Source organism: Ambystoma mexicanum, chromosome 4p, assembly GCF_040938575.1.
Source record: "Ambystoma mexicanum isolate Mex_15411 chromosome 4p, UKY_AmexF1_1, whole genome shotgun sequence".
NCBI lineage: Eukaryota > Metazoa > Chordata > Amphibia > Caudata > Ambystomatidae > Ambystoma > Ambystoma mexicanum.
Genome location: NC_090927.1, coordinates 955,243,879 through 955,262,702, shown reverse-complemented (window position 1 = coordinate 955,262,702; position 18,824 = coordinate 955,243,879). Strand labels below are relative to the sequence as shown.

The window sequence follows — 18,824 nt, the reverse complement described above, 5'->3', positions numbered from 1 at the left end:
GTACAAAAGGCATTCTAGGCCATAAACAATCAGGCCTCTGGAGTTCCCACCCTGATGGACCTTAAATCTAACATTCTTCAATTCATGGGAAGTGGCAAGACATCTCTATTGATGCTCCTTGATCGGACAGCCGCGTTTGACTTGGTAGATCATTCCATCGTAGCCAGCAGACTGCTAGAGCAGGCCTGTTTTTCTAAGGAAGCAGTCAACTGGGTCATATTGTTTCTGTCAGACAGGACTGCAAAGGTTTTCCATGAGGATGCTATGTCAGAGGGACTGACCTTGGAATGTTACTTGTCTATCTCCTACTCTTTTTAATCTATTCATCCTTACACTCTTTGATCAACTTGATGAAGCTGGTATTTGTTATACTAACTATGCTGATGATACTCAGTGTCTCTTTCCACTTTCAGGTGATCAACACAAAGATACTGAGATCATCAATGCAACGTACAACAAAATACATCTCTGAATGTTGCTTAATGGGCTAGCCCTGAATAACTAAAAAACAGAGATTATAATCTTGGGAACCAGCCCTAAGCTACGCCATCTTGATCAAGCCTACTTTTCCTTTCAAATCGCAGACTGTCTTCCACCTATCCTTAAGAAAGTGAAAACTTTGGGTATCACCATTGACCAAGAACTCTCAATGAGGGCACATAACAGTTACCTAGTGTCTAACACAACATACTACCACAAATTACTGGCACAAATCAGACCATACCTGGATGTTACCATCTGTGCCACTTTGGCCAGGGCTATCATCGGGATCTGATTGTATTCATCAATGAAGTATGATGTATTGGCCAACAACAGAGTTTAATTAGCTTCTCTAGAAATTGAAGCATTCCTCAAGAACAACGAGATTCAATGACGTACCAGTTCAGTTTACTACCGTGAAACTAATGAGGTGTTTGAAAGATTTGACAGGGTAATAAAAGGCAGCATACATGGTAGTATCTTGATAGGAGAGAATTGGAAGCAAGCAGTCACAAGCTCTGCGGGGGTGCTTTGATTCACTCTGCACTCATCCACAGTTACCTCACAATTGCAATCACACAGAGGGAGGGAGCCCAATACCAGGATGTGCCCTTCATGGCTGGGGAGGGCCTGTCAGGCTGATGTAAAGTTCAATGATGTAAGGAGTAAGATTAGGGATAGAAAAGTAGGTAACAAGTTATTATATGATCGACACAAGGTGGCTTTTATGCGAGAATACAAAGCAGGGTACTAGGTTTGCATAACACTTTCCAATACCTTAAAAGGACAAGCACAAGCATGGTCACATCTGTGCAGAATAACACAGGTACTACATTTGGACCTCAGATGGGAGTGTGTGCTACAAATAAAGGGTGTGCAAGTAGTATGAACCTTCCTTAAAATGAGCATGGGGATGACAACAGGCAGCTTGATGGAGAGCCTATCAGAAATAGAAACTCAGGTCCAGGGGAGACCGTAGACCCCAGACAGGGTGAGTGCTCACACCACAGGGCAGCCGGTACATCCACAGAGAGAGGTGATTGTGAAGAATATAAAGTACAAGTGCTTGAGAAAGAGGTTGGGGCAGATGTATCTAGGCCTGATAGGACATGAAGCAAGCCAACATAATTACAGGGTTATGTGGTTTAGGGTGCACATACACCCCACACAATGTCACTCACACAATGTCACTATCCCCACCACTCATAATGCCCCTATCCCTGACCAAACCCACTCCCCCACTGCCCTATCACCTTCCACCTCCTTTTTTGTCGCTGACCAAAACGGCACCTTCCTTTTTCCTATGTGGATATCTGGTCACTTCTGCATGCATACCAGAGAATTTACAATGCAAGTCACTCCTTCTTGAAGAGGGGTGATGTGTGGCATCCACATGAGTTCTAGAGCACACTCACATGCATAGTTCTAGAGCTGATGAAGAGGGAGAATGAGGAGCAGTTAAGAGAAGAGGTAGATGAACGGTGGGGCAATTGGTGATAACTTATAAAGACAACGGAAGAAATAAAGTACACTTATCCTCAACTCGTTTGCATCATTGTCTCCATTACAGTCATGTTATGTATTCTATGAATAGATTCAACGTTCTCCATAAAAGCACATTCAGAATTGCTTTAAAATGAAATAGCAAGTCATTAATGAGAAAACACGGTATGCTGTAATGAAAGAAAAAGGGAATTGTGCATGTTTGTTGCCATGTGCCATGGTAACAGAATTACTCACTGCAACTTGATTTTTTTATCATTTTATAAGAAGATTATACATATGTATTACAAATCACACATGTGGTCTACTATATTAATTAACAGAACACACATACTGTTAGATTGCCATTATTAGTAAAAATCGATGTAACAGCACAGTTCTGTTTCATGACACAAAATGTATCTCATTTATCATTTACATTCTGTGAACCTAAGCTGTGAATATTTGTTCACACAATACTGTTTTTTTGCAAGTGTCAGCTTTCTTGGAAGAAGGAATTTGCAGACCCCCATATAATCACTCTGGATCAAGACATTAAAACGTCTAAGACAGTAGTGTAGAAAAGAGCAATGGTACTGCATCACCATTTATAATGTAGGATGCTGTCACTTGTAGGCACAGTCTTTAAATGTGTATGTAGGATAGCGGATAACACCAAAGATTCCTGGCACCAGGAGAGCACAACAACTTTTCTTAGGTCTCTGTCTGGTAGCTGTGTTATTTCAAGACAAAGAATCTGTAGAGGAAGTAGTATGCAATACATTTTTCCTTTCACTACCATGAGCAAAATACAAACGGTATGCTTTGGACATTCATTATCAACAAACACATGTTTTACCTGGGCCACGTATGCAGTGTCTGAAATGAGAGAGAAGTTGTCCAACTCTCCTCGACCAATGTACGTTTGGAGCAAGATGTTAATTTTCCCATAACTGTTTTCCACACCGCCGGGGACAACAAGTTCGCAGTTATTGTTGATTAGCTCCTCCAACTCTTCTATTTCTTCATCCCTTACCTATATAAAAAATGTATATAAGTAAATGCTGGTGAAACCATGACACAAAGTTCTTTACACATTCAAAAATATATGTCACCTGTCACAAACCAAAACATATTTTAATAGTGAGAACTACTTAAGTTAAGTATAAATGAAGCAAATTAGTTTCCATGAAGATCTACTTTGAATAATTCTGTGGAATGCCTGATGTAAAAAGGATACACACTAAAACATTTGAGGTAAGAGACACTATCTTGTTTGCACATACAATATGTTCTCTTTCATCAGTTTAACCATTAAAGATGTGTTAATGTTTTCCATACACAAATTGTGCAATTTGACATTTACCTTTGTTTGCTGCAATTTATGTTCGTATATTAAATACATCTACAACAAAATCATACCAAAAAGGTGTTCTTAACCAACAAATAATCAACGATCTGGAAATATAAAAATGCCCAACCTCTAAGCATCTTGATTTAAGTTTCCAATACAAGAAAAACTGTTTATATAAATCAGACTTTAATCAAATACCCACATTTCAATGTCTTCGAGCAATTTATTAAACGAAGCAGATCTTTCTGTTTTGCCACGGATACGACTGCAGAGTTCCGCCCGACATTAAAAAAAGGCTCTCCATTCATAGTAGCATTTCACTCAAGAAAAGACACCTCACTGAGTAATTTGCAAGAGTAGAACAGCAAGCATCTCCAAGTTCAGATGCAGCGACATCTAAGGTATCCTGTTGCTATATAAGCCCCACATATAATGAGCTTTAGCTTAGCCCAAACATTATTTCCATCCTCGTGCGTTTCCAAACACCTTAGTATGGTGATCAACTAACTCATGGACAGCCTGACAATTATGCTTAGCACAGGATCTGTATTATTTTCTAGGTTAGGATGAACGCAGAAGGGTGCACACGAGTTGACTGAATACCTTTTGAATCATAATATATGCCAGGTTTATATCTACAAAATTCAAATGCACGGAAGCAAGTAGGACAACATCAATGAATGTCTCAGCTAAATACACGCAATGTGATTAACCCCTAGCAAGCATTTAGTACATGCCCATGTGCAGGCGGAGTACCTAATGCACAGTGTGGTTAGCTTAGCAGGTTGCCTGCCTGCACACACTTTGTCCATTATATTACACCGAGGGACCCAAAGGAGCAACAGGGGCCCAATAAGCAAAGTAAAGAACAGATACAAGGGGTGCACAGAGACACCCAACAGTTAACTAAAGTGAGGAGAGATCAACCAAAGTGGTGGAAAGGGATCAGTGATATATCCCTTCACCTAAGGTAATTATGGACATTGTGTGTTTTCAGGGACTTGAGACTCTGTTGGAACTTTGGGGAAAGTTTTGAGGAACCGTTACAGACTGCCAAGAACTGCTTCTTTGAGCAAACCTAATATTAACTAATGACTATTGGCTCAATACCCTGGAGGGATTCCTGGGAGACCCGAGAGTGATCATGGTGAAACCCCTCTTACTCCCCAGAGTGCAGGCCACTCCACCTATTTTTCTTTTACATGTTTCCATAAGGCCAGGGAGGTTCGGACGCTAACTTATAATCCTCCTGGGGGGTGGTATAATGTGGGAGGATCTCATGGGGGGACTCCCCCTCTAGGAATGAGTACGAACATCTATAGTTCAGCCCTTATAACATCAGCAGACCCCCACACACTCTAACCTCTCTTTCCTCGAATAACCTCTTTGTAGAAAGTAAACCTATGCACTGTTATCAGGTAGAGAACTATAGGGAACCTGAAAGTACTATGATGAGGAAGAGTGTAGGAAACATGAAGATCACTTGCCACACACGTACTGGTACAATTTGGCTCTGCACCACTATCAAGAACAAAGCAACAAAAGAGATGAATGACTTATACAACAAGCCAATTGGGAACCGGCTACATTGTATACAAACTAAAGGGGGACAAAGATAGCTATCGAATCCAGCCGAGACAGACAGCAGCATGTGGAAACTCTCCGGCGCGGGAGTTTCAAAGCCACTAGGGGGACCAGAGAAGAAGGAGCACGCTGCAGAGCCGCTGCAGTCTTTCTTCTCGGGCACCGCAGGAGCGGACCCGAAGGCCAAAAGGAAGCTGAACCGCACAAGGAAGTACTGCTCTTATGTGCCAGAAGCGGAGAGAAACCCAACAAAGCCGAGCTGCAGAGAGGGAGACCGTGCTGCCATCGCAGAAGCAGTGCGAACCGCAGAGAAGCCAAGCCACGCAGAGGAAAGCCGCACTGTTGTCGCAGATGCAAAGAGAAGCCAGAAGCAACAGAGAGGCAAGCTCTTGTCCCTGGATGTCCCGGCAACGTACCAACATCCCTATGAAGGTAAAGGGAGGTACGGGAGACCCAAGGGGACTTTGGGTTAGAAGGGAGGCAGGCATTAAAGGCTCTCCCTTGGCTTAATAGTTGGGACACCCAGATAGGCTCTAATGTGCGTCAGACCTACCTGAAAGCTCCTCTTCTTAGTGTCAGTTAATGGGGGAATCCCAGAGAAGGGCCAAGGACCCATACACAAGAAGAATAAGACAGACCAGGGTGAGTAACCCTAACCAAGAGAATAATACAAGTCATCTTCCTCGTGGCAGTACTTCGAAGAGTAGTGAACCAAGTAGGCCGAGTCCAAGAAGAGAAACAGGGACAGGTCTGCCGGGTCAAAGAAGAGGAACATGGGTCTGGGACCCAGCCACAGTTGAAACTGTATATGGTATTGAACAGAGGAGACACTGGGGTGTCATTCCCCCTGGGAATAGTGTGACTGGCACGTTGTAATGAGAAGCATCAGAAGGAGGGAGTCATCCTCCTGATGTCAAGTGGTGGAAGTAAAAACTAAATTCCAGCCAGGGGAAGGGATACATTCCCCCTGATACATCAACAACTCAACAAACCAAGAGAAAAGCGTTGTTGGCTTTTTATTGTTTTGTCTGAAGACACTTTCAACCAGGGGACACAAGTAATTCCCCTTGGTGAACATTATTTGAACTTTGCGGTGCTAAGAACACGCTGACATGGGAAAGTGGTGAGAACTATTGAAAGGCCTGAAGTGAAATGTGATCACAAACTCTGGAGAAGGGAGTCATTCTCCTGGGTAACAAACAATGTAGCCTTATCTACTTTAGTTATAAGTGTGAGGAAGAGAATTAGGGATTTTGAAACAGGACAGTGGACACTTACGTTAAACAGACATTCTGACAGATATTTTTAGTCTTTAGTGAAGGCAGGGAAACACCTCCTAGAAATAGGGACTTTTAGGCATTTCTCTTTCTTTTCACAAACAATACGATTCTTTGCAAACCACCATGCCACCTTTGTGTTAGTCTCCTGCTTCTGCACCCTTACAGGTTATTTGCCCTTCTCAAACCCAACAAATTACATAGTGCCCTTCACATTCTCAATAAGCAATATACCCTCACAATAATGTATATTGTGCTTGTGATGAATTGCCATCTGTAAAGGGTATGAAAGCCCTGGCAATTCCATCTCTGAAAGGGAAATCTGCTAATCAGATTCCCGCTATTATTTCCATGCCAAAAGCATAGTGTATTCTTATGCCCTGCTGCATCAGTATCCTGATTCGCAGCACCTGCTCTACCAGTGGTACAGAGCAGGTTGAAAGGTTGCAGGTGGCAAGCCTCTGCAGCGCAGGGGCTGCATTAAAATATTCATCCCTGTTCCAAAAACTGCATAACTGTGGAGATCCTGTCCTTGATGGTACAGAAAATGGTAAACATAAACCATACCAGAATGGTGTACAGCATCTCTCAGAGTTATACCAGCCATATTAAATTGATTTCGCACATGTGCCAGGCCTGTGGGCACTGTTCAGCTATGGAAGGATTATGTGTATTTCTCCCAGACAAGACCCACCCCTGTCCACTGACATGATTGCTTTTCTTTGCTTTGTAAGGGGTGGTAACACCCTTGCCCCCAGGACAGACACTCCACAAGACTCTGGCCTGGGCACAGAAACCAAGAACCACACCCATTCACAGAGAGGCAGGCCTCATACCGGGGGCCTGTATTTCTAAAGGCCGTTGATCCTTTTGAGAAGGTAAGGGGGCTGTGTTAGTGTATCCAGAGAGGGATCTGTACAGTTTTGGGAGAGTTCTGAGATCTTAATTCTCTCCGACGCTCTTCCTCTTTCTTGTCCTCTCCACTTCCTCTGGAGCAAAGCACTTTGGGTTTGACATCATAAGGGCAAGGTCCACACATTTCAAGAGCAGGGATTGGACCCCCAAAACAGGCTAGCTTTAGTCCAATTACATGGGGACTTTTGCCTATAAAAGAAGAGGTCCCCCACCACTTCTTTGAAGCATCTTTGGATCATCACTTTCGAAGATTTCGATGGACCCTGCTAAGGGAGTAGTCCTTTCTAAAGTCCTCCAGTTATTTGGTGAAGGCCGGTGTTCCAAAAGGCAGAGGCAGGTTCTGTCCCCTAACCATCCCCAGGGACCATTGGGGGTGATCTGCTGCTTGAGGAGGACCTACCTCTCTGCCAGCCACAGCATTACCCAGGGCCGCAACATGTTGGAAGACCCATGCAATTGTGCGTCTGCCTCCCCCATGTTTGGAAGCTTGTGAAAAGGACTCATCTTGTTCTTGAGCCCCAGGTTTGGGACTCACAGAACCTTGAGAGCCAGGACAGCCAGGATCTTAGTGTATTTTGCCATTGAACTACTTGGAGCGTGTTTCAAGAACTGTTCAACACATTCTAACCAGAAGGTCTATCCGCTGCTGCCTTTTCCTCTCTCTCGATCTTCGTACAGCACCAAGAAGTCTGGTTCAGCGCTGCCGAACCACCAAGAATTGCAAAGAAGGTACTATTGACTGCTAACTCCCCCTTGGTCCATTTATGGGCCCCAGAGACTGGTTAGGTCACTTTAAACCCTTTTGCTAACAAGCACATATCCTTTTTCAAGGACATTCTTTTTCAAGGACATTGTTGCTTTTGCTTGCCTTTCGCCCCTGATTCATTACCCAGAGTGCTGCATCAGCTATCTTTGCTTATTCTGTGCTCTTTCTTCAGGGTATGTTTTGTGTAGTGTGTTTCTAGTTAGTTATTATTGTACTGACATATAATTTCCCACGTCTGCCCATGTCAGCCAAGCTTAAAGCACCATGCAGTGTGAGCTCTAGGCCCGTCACAAAGGAGGAACCATAGAGGCACCCACCGGCCCCCCGCCCCGGCCCCAAGGTAAGCGCACCCTTTCACGGTCAAAAAGGGACAGGCTTAAATAAGGCATCCAGGGACTGCGCTGCGCGGCTTGGCATAGGCTTTTGAGTGACTTAAGGACTGCTGTTCAGTCACCCATGGAAGCGCGCCAAGGGCTGGGGGAAAAGTACAAAGAAAGGCAACAGCACCTCATGTATGCAACTTAAATGCAATCGGAGAGATTTTGCACATTCAAACTGTGTCCTGTCATGATTACCGTCATGAAATTCAGTTTGGGAGCAGCTCCACTCGAGTAGTCCAACGGTAATTCGCCGCGTCGAACAGTAATCCTGTGTGTGACGGTTGACATGCAGAGCTCCGTTCGTGGCCCTGTTCATCATTGGTGTGATGACGTCACTGAGTGGCTGTGGCTGTCAGTGATGAATGCTGGCACGGAGAGTTCGTACCAACGTTCTGAGACTGTGCGAAGCAGAATCTCTCATCATAGAAGTCAGGAGGGGGTTTAGAAAAGCACACCCTCCAACGTGCTCAAAGCGTGCGTTTCTTCCGGGACTGATGATTCATTACGTCCACACACTATGAACTATTACACGCCGTTGATTACAATGCATGGAAGTTGCCCAATGGAAGTTTGCTGTGTCGAAGGGGTACTTCAACATGGAACGTGTCGTCATTGTATGGTAGATGGACGGACACATCCGGTGCAATTACTGCAAACTGAAACAAGTACAGAGATAGTTTTCTTTTGTTCCTGTTGGTAACAATACTGGGAATAATGTTGTTTTAGCAATACGAGAAAACGTTATGATTCAGCACTGTGAACTACTAAATCTGTTTTTAATTTATATGGGAAATGCGAAGTTCATCACTTGCTGCAATGTTATTTATGGTTTAATCCGTTATGTAGACAGTTAGGCTAAATGTGACATTCATGTTGCTGTTCAGTAGTATTGTAAGCGACTGAAAAGTACAAACTTTGGTTGGGTTTGCGACATGTTACATGGGAAGAGTTTCCCGTTCAGTACTATGGATAGACATGGTAATTTACTAAGTACCAAGGATATAATGTTGCATGGTGGCAGTGGCAAGCCACGCATGGTGGCTATTTAGTGACACAGCGCCACTGACAGTGGTGTTTTGGTCTTGGTGTACCTCATGAGGTAGCATGTGAAATGCTCTGTCCAGGCACATTGCCACTGCTAGTGGTATTTGTGGTAGGGTGCCACTACATTTAGAGTCAGTAGTGACTATTGGTTAAAGTATTTCATGGTGCCAAAAGTGGTTTTGGCAAAATGTTGTTGGATTATATTGAATTTAGGCAGCCAATACAAAAGTTACCTTATGAAATGTCAAGTGTTTGTTTTCTTTATGCACTAATCCAAATTCTCTCCACAGGCACATTAATACAAAGACTCTGCAAGCATAACATTTTGAACTCTTATTGTGGCGCAACTAAAATTCCGGATATTCAAAATTTGTAATGCTGAATTCGTCTTGTAACTATATGGATTTTGGGAGTGTTTTGGGAGAACTGCATATCTGTATCATAGTCACTTGAAAATGTTTGTTCTCAACCTAATTTTGTTTCCACAGGAATTTTAAAAAGAAAAGTGGACTCTGCAAGAATGATTTTGGGACTCGCTATGGTGATTTACTTACAATGTCTTATATTCCCAAAAGTCATTCTGAATTCGTTCATTAATTGTTTTAGGAGTAAGTGTGTGAGTAATTAAAGTTGACCACCTGAATGATTGCGGTTGTATGGTTGTCTGAGTGTCAGTGTGTGATGGCACGCAGTGCACTCTAGTTGCAATGCTATTAGGCATCAGAACTAAGGTGCCTATGTCTTGTGCTCAGCTGCGGCGGGCATTCAGTAGAGTCATAGGTAAATGCTCAGTTGAGCATTGGTTGGTCATGGTCTATGGCCAGGTTATGGACCTGGTGTTGTTTGGCATGCTGTGGGTGTCAATTCTTGATCTTGATTCAGTACCGAATTTGGTGGTTCTCATCACCTATGTGTGGTTGGTGCCCAACTATATTTCTAGTTGAGGTATATATTGCATTGCTTTAGCAGTTAGAGGGGTTCGACCCTGTAGTTTCTCTTTTGAGGCTTTGAGGATGGAGATGGACTATAGAGGGTTACTGGAGGTTGTAGGTGGTGTAGATTGTGTCATGATGGTGGGCTGGTCCCTGTAGGTGAGCGTCATAAGTGGCCACTATGAGGCTGGTGAGTGTTTTGAGTGTATTGGCTATATCTAGCTATTATATGGTTCTGAGTAGGGAATAACATTTTATTTCCGTGGTTTGCAGGATGGTTTAGGATGGTTAGTTTTGAGGTGTAAATCTTCAATTCATTTATTTCCCTATTTATCTCTTTTAATTGAGTTGTTAGAAAGGGGGGAGATGTGTTATGTCCTATCTTTCCTAATTAGTGGCCATTCCCTGTGTGAAGTTGAATCTGGAATGTTTGGGGAGTGCGTTCTATTTATAATGTAATACTCAGAATGTAATGTTATGATCTCCCTCTGCCAGTTGGAAAATGATCTGGGCAGAGGGGGACCGGTGGGTGCTTCGGTCCCTTAAACCTAACCTGTGATGTTCCTGTTGTACTTAACTTTGTTACCACGAACCCACTAAAGACACCTGAACTGAACCTGGCTTCAGAGTACTTATTTGCAGCCCCTGCATTAACTTAACACATCCCTACTGCTTTGGCTTCTTCCGTTTTTGCTTGTTTTGAGCTTTGCGATTGGCCATTGCCCCTATTTGCATTTATTTCATCCATTGTTCAATGTTCGAAGTCAATACAGAGCCCAGCCACCACCTTTAGTTAAGGTGGCAGTCCTGCTCTGGTGTCAGCCCCCCTCTGTTATGCATTGTACAGCCTCAACTCCCCTTGGAGACTCTGTCCACTGCACATCTCATCCTACTATGGTGTTAGGGTGGAAGTCTTCCCTGGTGATATTATATGCTCAAGTGTTTGTGCGGATACACGCTTACAAGTAAGACACCTGAGACTGCGCTTTAATGCTGGCTTCTTAACAGGTTGTTCACGCCATGCCGAATGTCAGCTTCTCCTTCTGCTGCAGAGATCCCCTCCAACATACAGGGTCCTGCAGTGTTTGTTCTCCTACTTCAAAGCCAGAGAACTGAGGCTGGGATATGGTGTTGGACGTTCAATTTCATAATCAACCATGGTTGTCTATGAGTTTACCATGGTCAACCACAGATAAAGTCCATGGACGACCATGGTTTGCACATGATTTTGACTGTGGGTAACAACTGAAAACCAGGGGCGGTAAACGGCTCTTGGCCAGACCATGTATTAAAGGTGTCCATGATACAAGATATATAGTTGTCCCGATCCTGAAGAGTTTGCCTAGCTATGAAGAACCTTGGATATCTTGAAAATGTAGATGGTCTAGCATGTTGATGCCCTGTTCATTTTACCTGTACATTGCCAAAAATGTGTGGTTTAAAAATCATAACCAGATACAACTATGGTTAGCAATACTTGCCACAGAATTAATGCCGTGGCTGAAACAGACTTTCCTATTGAAAGATGTGCCTGCCTGCAATACCAGAGTATCTCTTCGAGGAAAATCATTAGTAGAAAAACAAACACCATAAGAAAACACTAAAACATGTCCTTGTATAATAGGTTTTCCTGTTCAGTAACAATGTCTGCTTATTGCTGGTCTATACCTTAGAGGGACCCTGATATTATTACGATGATTTTAATTCATTGTATAGTGAAATGATCTGAACAGTGTTACTTGGAATAAAACTTTAAAAGTGCACTGTGAAAGTAGGTATGTATTCATTTGTGTGGGAATGGGCTAAATCAAAGATCCATGTCCATGGACATTGTATATGCCATAGTAAAGTGATATTCAACACACTAAATGCTGGCTAGGTATGACAATGGACAACACTCAAGGACAGATCATGACCAAAATACAATGTAAAAACATTCAGGGATGGAACAGGGATGTCCATGTTTATACAAGGACAGCTTTGGTTATACAGGATGATACGAACAACCGAAGAACAAGGTTTGCAGATCCCACTGTGAAAGGCCTGCGGGTCGCTTTTATGGCTCTTGCAATATTTCCCTGCTATGCCGGCTTTCCTGGGTTGCAGATTCTTCTCCTGTTCATGGTATGGAGGCAGGCACCTAACATCAACACACAACTCAAGTGGGGTTGTAATTTGGCAAAAGGGAAGGTCCCCAACTATTAGCAGATCACCCTTCAGAAACCACTGGGAAGGCTGTGTGCATCAGGGGCTTGAGGGCAGAGACGTGCCCAAAAAAGCTGAACAGAGAAAAGTGCACAAGAGACAGAGGTCTAAGGAATCCTGCAGACAAGAACGGATATGCAACAGGCAACAAAGGCATTGAAGAGAAAGGGTCAGGGAGTACAAGAAAGACAAGCACTTAGCTTCCCACTTTAGGTGTACACAGTATAGGGGTAGAGTTTCCCCCAGGGTCTGGTGAAACTCTAGCCTTCTGTGCTGGTTACAGTTACAGGGCCCCACTCTGAATACTCATGGAAAGGAGCAGCAGAAGTGGGTGTCTGTGTTTGGAGCCTAAAGCGCGAACAAGGAAGCAGTACTCACAAGAGTGAAGCCTGTATGGGTCCAGCGGGAACTGAACAATGACTGCTTCCTGAAGCAGGAACCATCATACTGTTCACAATATGGCACTAGGTACAATACTGAAATGCGACAAAGGAAAGGGGCAGAGACTGCCTGTGAGGAAACCCAGCAGCCAAACTCTGAACATAGGAATTAAACAAGCAAAAGTGAGGACACGAACCGTGATAGACATATCCAGGGAAGAATAGGAAGTCAAAGTAAACAAGGTTCAGGACAAAGACCAGGAATGAAAGAGGAAAAGCAAGAAGAAAGGAATCTAAGTGCACTGGTACAGGAGCAGGAGAATGGAACTTCAGGCTAGAAACTAAGGACCAGAATAAGGGAACAGCAGACTGAACTATAGACCAGAAACAAGAAAACTCAGGACAAACTATGGACTAGGAAAAGAAGGAGTGAATTGCACACTGGTAACAAAGAATACAAAGAACTGTAAATCTGCACTGAAAGCACAAGGGCAGGTCTGCAGACAGATAACAAGGAAACTCAGAACTGGAAATGTGGAAGCGAAAGCCAGGTAACACTGACTATGCGCATAGAACAAGGAACTGCAGGCAAGCAACAAGATAACAGGTTTTAGAGAGCAAAGGGCTGCAGACAGGGAACAGAAGACTGCAAGCATGGGATCAGGGATGCAGTGCAGGAAGCAGAGAGGTGCAGGGCAGAAGGCAGGGGAGTGCAGGCAGAGTAGCTTGGCTGCAAGGCAGGGAGCACAGGACACAAACAGGAACGGGATTCCGGAAGCAACAGGAAACAGCAGAAATCCAAGGATCAAAGCACAAAGGCTGGAAATGAACTTGGTGCAAGAGCCCTGTGCTCCTGCAGGCAGCTACTTAAATACTGACATGCCCTGTGCTGAGGAAGGATCATTAGCAGCACCTGGAGCAGTACACCTGAAGGTAATCTGCCTGCTCTCTCTCTGGTCCTGGGAAAGTGAAAGCAGCACTGATCTCTTAGGCTTATGGGGACTGTAGTTTTAAAACTGCTGCATAGGAATATCCAGGGAATTAGAACTGCCACACAGCGCATAATGGGATATGTAGTTTGTGAGACAAAAATAAGGACATATCAAAATCTTGCAAATGGAAAATAAAGACAAAAATATTAATAGGCATTGTCCAGGGAGGATTATTGAGATAAATGAGTCCCAAATAGTCCACAATGGGTGCCAATTAGCGCTCCAGTGGCGCAGTCGTGACAATGAGGGATAAATCAACATTTCCTTTTTAGTTTATTTTATTGTTTAAAGTGCTGAACCAGCTCAAGAGCAGCAGAGCGCTGTACAGAGTGTGGGTAGCCGGCATGTGGGCTGGCATCTTTTAGCAGTAGGGCAGTACTATGAGGTTTGTGCATTGGTATGTGCGTTCATTGAAATTAGTCCTTGATCGGGTGCTGTTCAAAGAGCCCTTTTTTGAGAGATTTGTGAAATTGGAGAATTGTGGGGGCATTCCGAGCCGATGCCGGAATCGAGTTCCAGAGGTTGATGCATGCCATGAGAAGGATTGTTTGCACGTCCCATCTTTTGCGAATGAGTTGTGATTCAAGCCGATTGGTCGATTTGCTAAGCGAGGAGCGTGTGCCATCAGGCATGTGGATCTTAGCCGCCAGGTAGGTGTATTACTAGTGACTGCTTTGTAACATGCAGTCTTGAACAGTATCCTGGCTTGGAGTGGAAGTCAATGTAGTTCGCATAGTATAGGGGAAAAATCGGTCAAATTTCCATGCTCCCATAATAAGATGTGCTGCAGCGTGTTGGACTGCTTTAGGGGAGCCAGTGAGCAGCTGGGAGTCCAGGCAGGACAGTATTTCCCCCATCGATGTGCAAGACCACAGGGGTGTGCACTACGGTTGGAAGTCCTGCGGCGGGAGGAAGGGTTTGATTTTTCAAAGGGTAGAGATTCTGAGCTAGGCTATTTGGGCATTGTTGGCTATGTGTTTCTGGAAGGACAGATTGCTTCCAATGGTGAAGCCTAAGGATTTTGTTGAGTCTGAGAGTTGTGGATCAAATCCTTTTAGGCGCATATCATTGAGCCATTGAAGTTGTTTTTTAGCGGTCGGGCAGACCGATGAGGACAAATTCAGTCTTGAATGGGTTTAGTTTGAGGTACGCAGTCAACATCCAGGACTGGATGATGGCTCAGTAATCGTGGAGACGAGTGATGTCCTGCACGCTATTTACTCTCATGTACAACTGAGTATTTTCAGTGTGTTGGTGGATGGCTATATTGGGATCTTTGAGGAGAGTGCCCAGAGGCTCCATGTAAAGGTTAAAATGGATTGGTGAGTGGATGGAGCCTTGGAGGACTCGGCAGGAGACCTGGAGTCGGTTGGAATGCAACTAGTTCATCTGGACGGCCTGGTGTCTGCCTGAGAGGTAGGAGGTAAACCAATTCAGGATAGTGCCAGAGAATCCCATTCTGTGAGCAGGACGACGAGGAGGCATGAGTCACCCTTATCCATGATTTGCAGAGCATCCTCCACCACCTGGATGGTGGCTGTCTCGATGCTACACTTTGGGCGGAATCCTGACCGATAGTCATTTCGGTGGTGGTGATGTTCAATTTTGGCGAGTAGTTGTGTAGCAAATACCAAGATTTTGCCAATAAACGGGAGGTTCGCAATGGACCTGTAGTTGGGCAGGTAGTCTCTATCTAGGGTTATTTTTTTCAAAAGAGGTCGTATGAGACCAGTCTTGAGGGTGTCCGGGAACGAGCCATCTGCGAGGGAGGCATTGATGTTGCTGAGGAGCGCATTGAGCGCCAGGCCCGTCAATTGTTTAATGATGGAGACCAGAATGATATCATCAGTTTAAGAAGTAGGTTTCAGGGAGGCAATCATTTTTAGGAGATCCGGGGGAAAGAGAGGAGAGAATTCGCTCCAGAGGAGCAGTGCTGCGGGCCGGGGTGCAGGGGATGCTAATGGTATGAGAGGTTGATTTGATGGCCTCTCGGATTTTGTCTACAAATGTGTTGATTGTGTGTTTTTTTTCCTGAGTTGCTGGTACCTCGGTGTCGGGTGAGGTACAATGTTTGACTAGTTCAAAGAAGGCTTTGCTCCTGTTAGAGGCGGCCGCAATGCTGGTGTAGTTATAAGCAGCTTTGGCCTTGGTAATCAGAATCCTATGGTTTGTGTGCAGAGATTTGAGATTGGTGAGGTCTCCAGAGTTATGGTTTTTGTGCCACAGCTTCTCTGGGGCTCTGATAGAGCATTTGTTGGAGGCTAGCTCAGGGGTGTGCCATGAGGCGGATGGTGTGGTCTTAGCTCGACTGGATTTTAGGGGGGCATGAGTGTCCACCAGTTTCATAGCAGAGTTGCTGAATAATTCCAGGAGGCCCAGTGCATTCCCTGTGGTGGGGAGGTCAGCAAAGTTTGCTGCTAGCTCATTCCCCGGGAAGGTTTTGAATGAGCGGCTACGACTAAGGGGCCGTTTAGCCTGACCTTTGTGAGCCGTAGTAATATGGGTGACTGATAATGGGATGGCGGCGTGGTCAGACCAGTCAAGTGGGATAGGGTCTGCCTAGGTGATGCAGAAGGATGATGTGAAGACTAAATCTAGGGTGTTGCCTATGTTCTGCATGGGGGGTGGGGGGGGGGACAAGTTGCCAAAGGTCCATGGAAGCTGTCAATGCAAAAAAGATGCTTTGTGTCTGGTTGTCAGACTGTGACTTTGGAACGTTAAAATCACTGAGGAAGACATGATTTGAATGTGCTAATTTGGCAGATGACAGTAAGCTGAAGATGTCTGCAATGAAAGAGTCACTTCTGTGAGGTGGTCTCTAGATGAGGTGTAAGGTGATGGATACCCTGTGCGGTTTATAGTCATAATGTAGAAAAAAAAATGTCGAGTTACAAAAATGTCGAAAAAAAAATGTAGAAAACAATAATGTCGAAAACCTATACATATAATGAAAAGAGTCAATTTTTAGAAAAAAAAATGTCAAAAAAAAGTATGTCAATTAGCACTATCAATAAATACATAAACAAGAAGAGTATCATTTACTAGGGGGGGTCCCCCCCCAGCCCCCTCACCCAACACCAGCCGGCCACCCCCCCCTCCCGCCCCCCACCCCTCATACTCAACACATTTGAATTATATATATATTTTTTTTCAGAAAAATTCGACATTATTGGTTTTCGACATTATTGTTTTCTAAAAAAAAATGTCGACATTTTCACTTTCGACATTATTGCATTCTACATTATGACTGACCACCACCCTGTGCGATAGAGGGAAGAGCTTGTTCTGGGAGAGGGGATGATGGAGCATGGCCAATCGCTCCTGTGGACGATTGCCACTCTGCCTCCTGCCCTTCAGGACGGTCGGCATGTTGAATGCATTAGCCTTAGGGTAGGACGACGTCGAAAACATGTGGGGAGGAAAGGGTAAACCATGTTTCAGTGATGAACACAGCATCATGATTGTTGTATGAGATGAGGTCAGAAATCTCTGCAGCGTGAGCGACTGCTGAGTGAGGATTCATTAACACAAGGGGGTGTGTGAATGTGGTCCGTGATTGTTGAAAGGGAGCAAGAGCAATATTGATGAGGTTCGTTAGGGTTGCTTGCCGGGGCTGCCCAGGGCACTTGGCCATTCGAACCCTAGTGAGAGTGGGGGAAGGAGACACATGGTGATGTCCTTTGGGGAGTAGCAGTAGCGGGGATTAATTTGAAGCTGAAATGCATGATAGCACGTCAGGCCCTTGTCCCCATCAGTCAAATATAAAAGCTTAACGCTCTCCTAGGATCAAGCCTATGGAGCCTCTCCTCTTCCTTACCAGGATGTGGAGGAGGATAAAACGCCGTAAGAACAACCTTCTGGCCTAAATGAAACTCCGACACCACCTTCTGAAGAAAGGAAGGACGAACTCGAAGGACAACCCTGTCCTTATGAAACACAGTGAAGGGTGGCTTAACTGAAAGTGCCTGTAACTCACTCACTCACTCTGCGAGCGGAAGTGACCGCAACCAAAAACACAGTTTTAAGAGTTAACAGTCTCAAAGGGCATGAATGCAAAGGCTCAAACGGAGCACCCATCAGAAACTTGAGAACAAGGTTCAAATCCCAAGCGGGCACCTGGAAAGGTGACGGAGGGAACACATTAGTGAGCCCTTTCAGAAACTGAGAAATTAAAGAAATTTTAAAATAGGAACACTCTTCAGACGAGCGCTTAAATATGGACAGCGCCGCCAGGTAACCTTTAATGGTACCCACTTGAAGGCCCCTGTGGGCCAAAGAAAGCAAAAAAGACAGAACCATGGGAATGTCACATGCAAAAGGATCCACATTCTTAACCCTGCACCAGTCGCAGAACTTATGCCAACAGCAACGGTACAGGGACTTTGTTGCTGGCCGTCTGGCCGAGAGCAACACCTCCATCACGTCTTCAGGAAGGTCCAATCCTTATACCTCAACCTTTCAGAAACCAAGCGTGAAGGTTGAGGGATCTGACCTATGGATGGAGAACCTGACCCCCCTCCCTTGAGAGCAGATCATCTCGGTAGGGAAGACGACGTGGAGGGCAGATGGACAAGTCGAGAAGGTCCGGGTACCACGTCCTCCGGGCCCACGCCGGAGCAATGAGGATCATCCGGGAACCGAACCTCCGTAACCTCCGCAGCACTTGCGGAATGACGGGGACTGGAGGAAACGCGTACAGCAGTGGGAATGACCACTCCACCACGAACGCGTCTCTTAAGGATCCTTTCGGAGGAAATTCCTGCGAGCAGAACCTCTCGCACTTCCGGTTGACACTGGAGGCGCAGAGATCCACTTTAGGGGTCCCCCAGAGGGCAAAGATCTCCAGGAGAATCTCCTGCGCCAACTCCCACTCGTGAGAGATCGCGCTCTGCCTGCTCACAGCGTCCGCCGTCTAGTTTTCGTCTCCGGCCAGATGAACTGCCGAGATCGAAACTTCCTGCTGGATTGCCCAGTACCAGAGCTGCATCGCCTCCCTGCACAGAGGAAGTTACCCTGCCCCCCCTTTTTGTTGA

General features: G+C 45.0%; 1 protein-coding gene across 2 annotated transcripts in view; it reads right to left on the bottom strand.

Moving 5' to 3' along the window:
• Nucleotides 1-18,824, bottom strand: part of ASCC3 (activating signal cointegrator 1 complex subunit 3) — a 2,962,611-nt gene that overhangs the window by 908,625 nt on the left and 2,035,162 nt on the right. For both annotated transcript variants that reach the window (XM_069606524.1, XM_069606525.1), the window contains exon 21: nucleotides 2,822-2,998. In XM_069606524.1, the coding sequence (XP_069462625.1) occupies nucleotides 2,822-2,998 (177 nt within the window). The remainder of the gene's footprint in view (nucleotides 1-2,821; nucleotides 2,999-18,824) is intronic.